The sequence below is a fragment of the Belonocnema kinseyi genome, chromosome 9 (genome assembly GCF_010883055.1).
Source record: "Belonocnema kinseyi isolate 2016_QV_RU_SX_M_011 chromosome 9, B_treatae_v1, whole genome shotgun sequence".
Taxonomy (NCBI): domain Eukaryota; kingdom Metazoa; phylum Arthropoda; class Insecta; order Hymenoptera; family Cynipidae; genus Belonocnema; species Belonocnema kinseyi.
Window position 1 is genome coordinate 42882617 of NC_046665.1, and position 12698 is coordinate 42895314.

Consider the following 12698-nt stretch of genomic DNA (forward strand, 5'->3'; position numbering starts at 1 on the left):
AGTAAAAAAGACGAATTATCTACAAAAAGTTGAATATTTAAGCGAAAAATATGAGTTTGCAATGAAAGAGTTAAACTTTCAACCAAATAGTTAAATTTTCAAACATAATTATAAAACCTTGTTAAAAAAAACGTATTTTTTTACAAAGTAGTTCAACTGTTAGTGAAATAATCGACTTTTAAACCCAAGCAAATGTACAGTTCATATTTTAACCAAAAAATTGCATTTTTGAACAAAATGCATTTTCAACCAAAAAGATTAAATTTCTACTAAAAAAGGTCAATTGAATTTTAAGAAATTTTTAAATTTTAAAGTCAAAAAGAGTATTAGCTACAAGGAAAGCTGAATTTTTAACCTAATTTAAAGGCAAATAGTTGAATTTTCAACTATAATTATGAATCCTTAATAAGAAAAAATTAATTTTTTTACTAAGTAGTTCAACTTTAAGTGAATAATCAAATTTTCCACCCAAAAATTATGATTTTATTTTTTAACAATATAGTTGCATTTACAACAAAACGACTTTGCAACCAACAAATATTTACAGTTGATAATTCAACCGAAAAATGTAATTTTTAATCAAAAAGTATAAATTTTCCATAAAGCAATTTAATTTTTACAAAGAAAGACGAATTGTTAACAAAATACATCAAGATTTAAATAAGACTATTATTAAGACTATTATTAAAACTCAATTATTTGATTGAAAAATTAATTATTATGTTGAAAATGTAACTATTTTGTAAAAAAAGTCCTCTTTTCTATCAAAAATTCAACTACTTTGTTAAAATATTTATTTCTTTTATTTGAAATTTATATAATTTATATTTTATACTTGAAGTAACGTAACCTTAAAAATACACGCATTAAAGAGGCGCGCGAAGTATTCAAATCATGAGAGTCGCCGGCTCAGCATCGAAATCTGGAAATATTAAAATCCCAATCTCTTCATTTTATTTCAAAGCAGATGCACCTTCGAGTTTTCAAATTCAGAAGAGGAGAAATGGGTTGCGCGCGCAACCAAGTCATTTATATCGTCTCCTACCATATTCACACGGATACAGACGTGTCATATTATTGGACCACGTCTCGTTTCAGATCTGGGATCTCTGGCTCCACCACTCACCACTACTGGTTATGTCCGAAGCGATCCGATGCGAGCGGAGCTCACGGACACTGCGCACAGTGAGGCAAAATGGACAAAATTCAATCCTCACGCGAATTTTTAATGGATTTCGATTTCATTAATTTTTAACGATTGCAGTAAAATTCCCACGTTAATCACTGGTATTTTTATGCCCACTGATTAAAGCGGTAATTTTCAACCACTTTTTTACAGTGCATGTTGAGAGAATGAAATATGAACAAATGATGAAACAAGTATATCGAGGTGAAGTAAATGGCAGAGTGCCTAGAGGCAGACCGAGGAAATAATGCTTAAAAAGTGTTAATGAGACCTTAATTCGATGAAACATAGGAAGCCATAGAAACACAAGAGTTTGGATGACAAAATGCATGGACGTGAAGAAAGCTAAAAAGGTAGGCCAGGGCAAAAAAGTGTGATGAAAAATATTTTATAAGAAATGGACGATAAAGGATGACGGTAAACTGAATGAAGCCTGAAACAAAAGACCTTGGATACAAATGGGCCCAAGTGGAGAGCTTTACATGATGACTTTGTGACGCTCTTCACCTGGGGTAATCGCTAGAGGCATGGCCTAATGGCATAATAATAATAATAATTGTAATATTCTTCAACCGAAGAAATCTAATTATCAGTCGAAGCTTTGCAACCGATTACCAAAAGTTAATAACCCCTGGACTTTATTGGTGTCAATAAATCCATAAATATTAGCTTGGCAGTTTTGTTGAATTGTTAACAATTGACGAGATCCTATCAATTTCGACGACTAGTAGTAGATGTTGAGTAAAGTTAAATTTAAATAAAAGAGAAGAAATCTGTAATATATAAAAACGAGGTCACGCGTGACTGGAAGATAATGACGTCGTTACGGAAATAGCTGGCGATATGTTAATGTTATTATATTGCAGTTATTCCTGCACTTGAGTATTGCGTAGTTTGTAGTATGAGCACATGAATGCATACAGGGACAGGAGCTCACCAAATGTACGTTTGTGGCGCCGGGTCGCAATGCGTGGGCTCATAAAGTAATTTAACCAAGGTGCGCACTTTGACTCTGAGGAAGTGAGGCGTTGGCGAATTAGTTTGTATAATAATTAATGAGCTTTTGCGCCTTCAGCTGGACCATTTTCATCCATCAGAAGAACAAAATAAAATGTTTGGAGATCAATTAAATCTTATTATTGGTTCACACTTAGCAGCTAGTTAAAAATAAAGCAAAGTTAACTGTAATTATTTTTCAACAGTAAAGAAAACGAGTATCAGTTTTTTTTATAAATTCTAAATTCTTATACGACGAGATGCTGTTTCTAGCCCTTAAATAATCTGTCTATAGAATTCAGTAAAAAATTAGCAACCGGAGGTGCGAAATCTGAATTACTTAGTTGAAATTACAAAGTTATACAACAAAATTGAAACCTCAACCTTAAATTGAATTATAATTTAAGTAACGACAGTGTTGCCAACTATTTATCAGAAATAAAATTTCCATCTGCTTTCAAATGTATGTAATTCTGATAGGGAAAAAATATTTTACTGAGGAAACTTGCAAATTGCTTCATTGAGGAATGTCTTCATGCTGCAATTGTAAATTTACTTGAGGGCATTCAAAAGCCTACGTATATTATTTGCCTTGAAAGATATTTTTTACAAAATGCCTATAATTCTGTTCATAGAAACAACTAATATAAAAGATAAACTTACATAAAAATCAATATTTACAATGTAAAATTCGAAGTGAATTATAATATAATTTTTTTCTTCAAATCTATGCAGTTTTCCTATTTGTGAGACTTATTCTGGCTGAAATTCTTTTTTAGCTATCGTCCCTGAGTCGGTGAGATCATTCTTGAAAGTAAAAATTAGTTCAACGAGTGTATTTTACCGCCTGATAATCAGTTGGCAAATATTGCTTCAGTACTTGTGTTGCACAGCATTAGAGTTTGTTAACATTGCTTGAATGAAGGCATAATTATTTTTTCAAACATTAGTTAACAAATAGTTGTTTTCGAATTGTAATAGCGCGGATTGAGTACACACTTATAAATATCTGTACGAATTTTCAATCACATTTGAGTAAAGTTTTACGCAATCAATGTCACTGAAGTTTCAATTTCATTAATACACAAATTTGAACACGTGCGTTATTCACAATTGAAATCTCGTAATTGAAATTTTAGTTGAAAGAATATAAAAAATATGGCCTTGAGTCTCAAAATGCAAATTTTATAGAAGACATAAAAAAGTGTCTATTTTCAACGCAGTTCATATTATACCGTGCAGAAATTGACACATGTTTGCCTTATTTCCGATTTGGACCAGATCGGGCACACAATTTTGCAGGGTCTAAGAGTGAATCCCGACTGAACGGAAAGTGATGCTGTAAACGCGCTCTTTAGGAGAGATATTCTGTGGGAGAACTATAGCTTGAAAGACGCGTCACCCAATCCCTCGTGGCCGGGCGTCATCCCTCCGCAAACAATTGGGGAAAAGATTCAAGCAGGCACGTTTGTGCCTGGAACGAATCCCGGGAAGAGTAATTAAGTGTCCCCATGCTAGAACAAGACGTATATTTTGCTAGCGCGGCGGAGTTGGCCCCTGACGACTGAAAATTCAGATTGGAAATTTTGAATTTTAAAACATATATTATCGTAGATAATTACATTCCGCATCTTTTTTTTCCTTACACGAAAACACAGTTTTTGGAATTTCTTTAGAAAATTCAGAGGAAATATTCCTTATAATATCCTTGCTATGACAATTAGCGATAAAACTTTTTAACTTTATTTATAACAATATAGAAAACTATTTTCAGAGCTATTGCATATCTCATTCCACAAAACGTTTGAGTGTTTCGTTTATCGAGGAAAGGTTGAGCAAACAAAAACTTACTGCGGAGAAGTTGTACAGAAAGGTACAAAGAAGTTTTCTGCAAAGGCTTTTTTCAAATAAATTAATAGGTAAAAACTGTGAACGCTAAACTTTGAGCGAGCGACTGATCTTCATGCGTGTATTATGCCGAGTCGGGATGTTTTTCCCTATACGGCGGTACAATGAACTCAAAGGTGGATTATTTAAACATTAGATGACCGTCAAACGTCCTTCAGCCTTCTTAATCCCAAAAGAAGCCAAAAAATAACATAACATAATAATAAAACCAATAATATGAACTTTACATAAATAAAATTGTATTATAGTATAATGTAAATTAAATATGGAATAAGTTCTGTTAGAACATTTTATAATTAGCACTGTAATATAAGCCTGTGACTACAATGATCTCGTTAACTATTTATATAAATTATTATAAACATAAGTATTCGCTAAACAAATAAAAATTTGATATATTTTATGTCAATTGAAGTGTTATTATTTATTTTTAAATCTGACCCCCTTATTACCCGCCCAAACTGCAAGACATCTCGACTCGGCGCAATACACACACATAAAGATCAGTCACTCGCTCAAAGTTTAGCGTTCACAGTTTTTTACCTATTAATTTATTCGAAAAAAGCCTTTGCAGAAAACTTCTTTGTACCTTTCTGAACAACTTCTCCGCAGTAAGTTTTCGTTTGCTCAAACTTTTCTCGATAAACGAAACACTTAAACGTTTTGTGGAACGAAATATGCAATAGCTCTGAAAATAATTTGTTATATTGTTATAAATAAAGTTGAAAAGTTTTTTCGCTAATTATCATAACAAGGATATTATAAGGAATATTTCCTCTGAATTTTTATAAAAAAATCCCAAAAACTGTGGCTTTGAGCACGAGTCAAAGACAAAAATCGAATTAAAAATCGACTTTTGAATAAACTCGTTTTTGGCAATTTGTTAAAAAACTAAACAAGATACGATTTTCTTGTAAGGAAAAAAAGATTCGGAATGTAATTATCTATGATAATATATGTTTTAAAATTCAAAGTTTCTAATTTGAATTTTCAGTCGTCAGGGGCCAACTTCGCCGCGCTTGAAAAATCTACGTCTTGTTCTTGTATGGGGACACTCAATTCTTCACTGAACGATCTCTGCCCCCACTCCGGTTTGGATGGAATCAGTAGAAGATCGAAAGACTAGAAAGATCGAAATTACTGACTCTCTATACTCTATAGGATTTGAATCTTCTGGGGAATTGAATCCTAAGAGTAAAACCCCTTTGCTGTTTCTCAAGAGATCGATCTCTTAGTGAGTCAGAATGTGAAAAAATTAATTAATTGTTTGAAAAATTAAATTTTTCAAAAATAAATTTATTTAATAAATAAAATTTATGACAAACTTTAACAATTGTTTACAAAATAAAATGGTTTAGAAAATAAAATAGTTTTTGAAATTAAATTTCAGGAAAAAAGAAATAGTTTCAAAAATATTATTTAAACAAATAATAGAATTTAAGAAAATGATACAATTGATAAAAAAAAGTAATTAATTAAAAAAGAAAATTGTTGAAAAAATAAATTCAAAGAAAACATAAAATGGTTAAACAATAAAATTGATGAAGAATCAAAAAGGTATAAGATATAAAATATTGGAAAAAAATTGTTTGAAAACTGGAATTGGTTAAAGAATTCAATTAGGAAAATCAATTCTTTTTCTAATTACAAATTTTGAACAAAATAATTGTTGAAATAAAAGTTATAGATGTTTGGACCATAAAATTAAAAATTAAATTTCAAACAAATTTATTTGAATTATAGTTAGAATACTTTTATCATCAATTATTAGTACTCCCTTAGTGAATTAATTATTATTTAATCAATGATAGTAAATTAAATTGCAAAATCAGATATTTTAAAAATAAAATATAAAAAAAATTGTTTAATAAGTTAAATTTTTCAAAAATAAATTTATTTAAAAAAATAAAATATTTAACAAACTTAAATAATTTTTCAACAAATAAAAGGGGTTCAAAAATAACATCGTTTAAGAAATTGAATTTTAGAAAAAAATAGATTTGAAAATATAATCTAAAAAAATGATAGAATTTAAAAAATGATAAAATTGCTAACAAACAGTAATTAATTAAAAAATAAAATTCTGAATGTTATTAATTTTATATTTTTCAATATTTATATCAATATCAAAACATTTATATTCAATTATAATTGTAATTAAACATTAATTATTCACAAATCTACCTATTTATTAATACATCATATATTATTAATTGATTAATAAATTAATTCAATATTGTTTCATAATCAAATAATAATGTATATTATATAGTTGTGTTTTAAACACGTATAATATAATTTAAAATTAGCGAGAAATTGCTAAATTACTATAAACTAGCATAGACAGAGAGTAAAAGTCCAGAGAGCTGGAAGTAGGTTCAAAACCTAACTCTTTCGGATGGCAGTTCGCTCTCTTCGGGATCGTTTGAAAGTATCTTCGATTAAGTTTCCATCGCGAGCAAAACCTACCAGAATTCTGGAGGTTTGAATCTTTTAAAGATGGAAACCCGTGTACTTTGTTTTGATCAGTACACAAACTAAAGGACCGATCCTCCGTACCTGTTTTGCTCGGGATTCAAACTTAAACAGATGCTGTCGCAACCCATCCGTTTCTGAGTGATTGAGAAGGAGGCTAAATCCACTCGGCATAGGATCACTTTCTTCCTGCAGTAAATATTTTCGGATCTTGAGAAGAGTAAAATCTAACGGGCCCTTTTTCGCCGGTTCAGGGAATAAATCTCAAACTGAGAAAAACCTTTTACTCTCATTCCCTGCAAATTTGTGATTGTTAAATTTGGCCCCCTCTAGACCCCGGCTTAACAGCCAAGCTTTCCAGTAGATGGCGCTCCATTAATTTCGGGGACTAAAGTGGGTTGCCTCCAAATCGCCCAAGTTTCAATGTAAAGTGTCAAGCGTCAAAAATATTTCAATTATTATTGGCAAAAGTGACAAAATAATTGGGGGAAAATGCCAAAAGTGAGCACAAGACGAGTGCGTAGATATAGTATACTTCAAAATATTCCTGACTTACGTGTTGACCCGTGCAACAACTACATTTTTGAATTCTTCCAAAGAAAATCATCGGGAAATTACCTATGATTTACAATTTATTAACATTTTACTGTAAATAAATTCAAACCTCTGTCAAATGCAATACCTCTTGCAAAATTCGAGAAGGTGGTTGTAGATAATATTTTCGCCAAAAAATTTAGCTATCATTTATTAGATCGTTTCATTTTTTCAAGTCTGTCAAGAAGCAATATAGACTAAGCAACTTTTACACCAAAATAAAAATTTTTGAATTAAATATTTCTGGTTGTTTTAAATATTATTTACAAAATATGCATTGAATTATTTTTTATGGTTATTAATTAATTTTGACCTAATGGACGTTTTTGTAAGTTGAAATGTCTTTGTTTATAATAAAAAAGAAAAAAAACTTTGTTTAGCATTTTAAACTTCGCGCGAAACCAATTAGATGTTGAATGCGACGCATGCGCAGTTGAGTAACTAGCTCTTGTTGGAATCCCTACACAATTGGCATTTTGCATTTTGATTGTACTACTTGATTCTGAAAATCATATTAAGAAAATTTGTCCTTAACGTATTTCTGTAATGAATTTATTATTAATACAGAATGAAAGTTTCAATAACATAATAGATTGTATCACATATTTTATTCTCATAATCTAAAAGCATTACAATTTTTTGCATACTGCAATTCATTTCTTGTCAATAGATTTGATAATTCTAAACCTACATTAAATTAAAGAACCTTGAGTTCTTAAATAATAATTTAAAACAAAAGAACTTGATCAATTTCATCATGTAATAATATTTGACTTATCTAATGGCAAATATACTAATTTTACATAAAAAAATTTAATTAATTATTAATTTATTTGAGGTTAGGTTTCAATGAGCCCGCAGAGTTTAATTACTTACTCTCATTTTCCTCACACAGGTTTCGAGGTCTACTGACTGGATTTTGGTGCCTCCGAACACGTGGCTTACTCGCCATATGCATTTTTAATCATTGCTAGAATATTATAAACGAGTTGTATGTATACAAATTTCACTGCACTATCAGAAAATATCAAGCAGCACTAGTTCTGTGGGCACATGGAGATCGCGTTTCTGTAGAAAATCGGTTTGGACCGGTCGAGCCCAGGGATGGGCCACAGAGTTCTACCGATCAGGGCCAGATCGGTATTACGTTTGAAATCGGGCGATTTCTGCACGGGGAAGAATATAATAAGTAAATTTATTAAAAATGTTAAAATGAAACGTAACCTCTAAATGAGATTATTTATTTATAAGAAAAGTAGCAAAAGTAAGATTTCATTTGTTGACTGTGAAAACGAATTAAGTCAACAATGACGTCATAAAGAGCCAGTGCGATATTATAATCCACTTATTTCAAAATAACTTTCCACAATTAAATTCAATATAGAAATTGAAAGCAACTTCAATTTAGAAATTAAAACCAAAAATATATTGCAAAATACTTAAATGGTTTATCATACACAAATGCTGGCTGTTATATTGCGTCGTTTGACTTTATCCGTTTGCTCGAAAAAAGTGTCTGATATACTCCAATTTTTTCATATCGCGATCTTTTAGATAAACTGATATTTATATTCTCAAATTTCAGTTAAGGGGGTGATAAATTCTATTTTAATATTATTTTAATTAAGAATCCCTTTTAATTAAGAATAAGAAAAATAAAATTAATATGGGCCCGATAGGGGTCAGGCATGGTTATCTCAGGGCGCAGCGCTTGGGCCCGATCTGGCCCCTATCAGATCGAAATTGGAATTTGTGCACGGGATACTTCAAAATATTCCTGAATTACGTGTTGAAGACTATAATATGTAAATTTATTAAGAATGTTAAGATGAAACCTAACCTCGAAATGAGGTTATTTATTTATAAGAAAAGTAGCAAAAGTAATATTTCATTTGTTGAATGTGAAAACAAATTGGATGAACCTTTTGTAAGTCATAAATATATTTATTTTCACGTATTTTTAGGTGATTTGATACAATCGGAATGTAAATACAGCCTTCTGATTTATATTCACTTTTGTAAAAATAACTTAAAGAGTCAGTGCGATATTATAATCCACTTATTTCAAAATAACTTTCCACAATTAAGTTCAATATAGAAATTGAAAGCAACTTCAAGTTAGAAATTAAAACCAAAAATATATTGCAAAATATTTCAATGGTTTATCATACACAAATGCAGCGCTTGGGCCCCGATCGGGCATCGCGTTTCATTTCGAGTCTGGCCCCATCTAGATAGCCTGATTTGGGCCAAATTCTGCCCGATCTGGCCCCGATAAGATCCAAATTGGAATTTCTTCACGGGATACAAAAAACTTTTGAAAATTATTAAAGGAACGCCAGAAAAAAAACCCAGAAAAATGCCAATTTTTGTTCCATAGAGTTGCATACCTTTTCTAATTATTAATAAAAAAACAAGAAAACATTTGAGCTATTACTTATAGCTCTATCAAATCGCGAAAGCAACGCTTAAAAACAAACATCAGCAAAAAACCCTGGTCAAAAAGAACGGCGCATCTCAACAAATACCGGACCGAACACAGAAAAAGCCGAATTAGTTTTCATTTAAAAATGTTAAAAAATAGAATATTTTCGAGCTATTATTTGACTCAAAAGGAAACATAAAAGGAATATCCTGAAAAAAGCAACCACCTCCGAGAAAAACCCTTATCAATGATGCGGCGCATCCACAAAAACGAAAAGTTTAACACAGAAAGAGTTTTTTATTTAAAAATGTTTAAAATAATAATAATAATTTCGAGCTATTATTTAGTAATGGAATCGTAAAAAGAACAGGCAAAAAGAAATAGAGGAGACTACCCTAAAGTAGATAATGAACCTACTTAAATTTTTATTTATTAACACATAATTCCTAACTGTTAATTAAATTAAATGGATTATTTCACCCACATTAGTATATTGAATTAATGATTCTCATATATAGTTTCATTCTCTACTGTGTTAGTGAATTTTCTTCAAGCGATTTCAAACAGTGTAGAAGTACTTACATCACAAATGAGAACTCTTTTGACTTCTCCACACTTTGCACACTCGGATCTGACATCCGTCTGATATTCCAAAAGAAGAGAAACTTCTTTGTCGAAATCTTCTGGTTTAAAAAGATTTTTGATAATCACAACACGCTCATGTTTTTGAGGCTCTCCAGGCAATCTATCTGGTCGCCAATCAAACAATCTAGAAAAATAAAGGTTAAATACAAATTCGTTGAATTACCAAGGATCACGATAGAAACTGGGGAGTTCATAAAATATCTCAAAATTTGTATTATCTGAAGATATAAAGGCATGACGAAAACATTAATAATAATATTAAATAGTTCTTTTCATAAGTAAGAATTTTATACAATCGAAATTAGAGTGCATCGACATTATAAAAAATTATTCAATACGCAAATGGTTTACAATTTAGAGAAAGAAAACTATGAATGCCTTCATTCAATTCGAAAAAATGCCAAACCTTATTTGAAGTAAAAAATAACAGTAAAAAACAATAAATGCGAGAACAGTAAGAAAACGGGTCATGAACATGATGGCCTTATGGGCATAACTATATGCAACCACCCATCTGTGCACATATAAATTTTACGTGCACAGTTGGGACACTCCCAACTTTTCTCGTTGAAATTTATACGTAAATAGTTGGAAGTCTACTAATTGGGCACGTGCACAGTTGGGAGAGTGCCATACGTGCACGTGACCAATTGGAAGGCTTACAACTATGTACGTATACAATTTCAACGCAAAAAGGAGGGAATGTTCCGACTGTGCATCTAGAAATTAATACAATCAGATTTTCAACATACAAGTTGACGTGAACACATGAGATATTCCCAGCTGTACATGTCTCAATTAATACATTCATATTTTTCAATTAGAAGTCCACGTGCACAGATAGTACATGCCCAACTGTGAACGTACACAGTTGTGCCAGTAGCGAACAGCGTGCACAAAGGTCCTCGACGTAAATATTTGGGCTCGTGCACAACTGTTCGGCGCACAGTTGTATACCTCCCAAATTAAGAAGTGCATAGTTGGGAGTCTCCCATCTGTGCACGTGGACTTGTCAGTTGAAAATCTGAGCGTATGAATTCACACGTGCACAGTTGGGAGTCTCCTGGCTGTGCATGTCTAAATTTCAACAATTGAAAGAGTCCCAAATGTATACATGCACATACAGGAGACTTACAAATGTGCACTTCAAAATTTAAACGTGCACAGATGGGCCAGTGCACAGTTGTGCCTGCGGCCATCGATATGCACAGTTGCTCCGTGCATAGTTGTAATCTTCTCTCAGAAGACATATATTTCTTTTTTAATTACAAATACACCGTAGGTTTCAAGCGTATAGTAAATTGACTATATATTATCTGTCTCTTCTGCAAATTTGAACGAAAAAAGGTAGTCATTTTGAGAAAGTTTCGTGATATATTTTTCAAAAAATCAAAATAACTTTATCAATTTTATACTTTCTTCATTTTTCTTATTGCTTCGAAAAAGTGATAAAAAACTTGACAAACTACAAGAAAAATCTTAAAATTTTACATCTAATTTTACCCTTAACATGTTTTAAATAACCATAAACGATGTAAAAATGTTTCTAGGTTAATTTAAAAAAATTTTTCTTCTTATTTCCCATGCGAAAAAACGTATTTTATTTCAAATATATAATACCTGTTATCAATACTTAACAACAACTATAACCTTTTTTTTGGTTCTATCTGGTACAAAGTGGGATCGTGTCGATGATAACGACGTTTCTACAATAAAGTGGAAATTTCGGAGAACGACGTTTCTGCATTTTTATTTTCTCTCTGCCTTCTTAATATTCTTCTAAAACAGAAATCTAATTTTCAATCAAAACACGCAAATTCCGATTTTCACACGGGAGAGTTCTGACAATAAACGTGCAATTCTTTTTTCTATTATTGCATCTAATGCTCAGTAAGCTAAAATGATTTAACCTGGCGGCTTTCGACGTATGCGGTGTCTTTTTTATTAAGACACTGAATGAAACTATGAGTATGAACGAGTAACTTATCAGCTAACCAAAAAGAAAGGACTAGAATTTTGCCTAACAATACGGCAGTATCGACTTTGAATGTGTTAAAGGTTACTTACGGTAAGTAACTATTGACGAAAGAAATCGACACCGCCAGGTGGAACTTTTCATCAAATGTAAAATCATTCAACAAATCGAAACCTCACTTCAGGAGAGTGAGACCTTGATTACATGTCTCTTGCAGAAACATTTATTAACATGAAGAGATTAATCGAGTACAGTACAGCGATCTTGACTTGCAACTTTACGTATAATCAATAACGATCCCGACAAATTATCCAGAGCTATTCGAGCCCGAAGCTGTTTCGAAGGGATTCTCATGCACAGATCAAATGATTGTCAGTTTATTCTTGCAGTAACGGGATCCATGCCTGTTCTTTCGAAAGATATTATTTTTTTGAGATCCAGATTAATAGAATTCTATTATTCTTCACAAAAATTGGCGTAGCCAAGAAGGGAGT

The 12698-nt window shown here is 31.4% G+C and overlaps 1 protein-coding gene across 1 annotated transcript in view; it reads right to left on the reverse strand.

Moving 5' to 3' along the window:
• Positions 1-12698, reverse strand: part of LOC117179507 (HIV Tat-specific factor 1 homolog) — a 282439-nt gene that overhangs the window by 48007 nt on the left and 221734 nt on the right. Inside the window, exon 6 of the mRNA XM_033371377.1 lies at positions 10167-10353. Coding sequence (XP_033227268.1) covers positions 10167-10353 — 187 coding nt within the window. The remainder of the gene's footprint in view (positions 1-10166; positions 10354-12698) is intronic.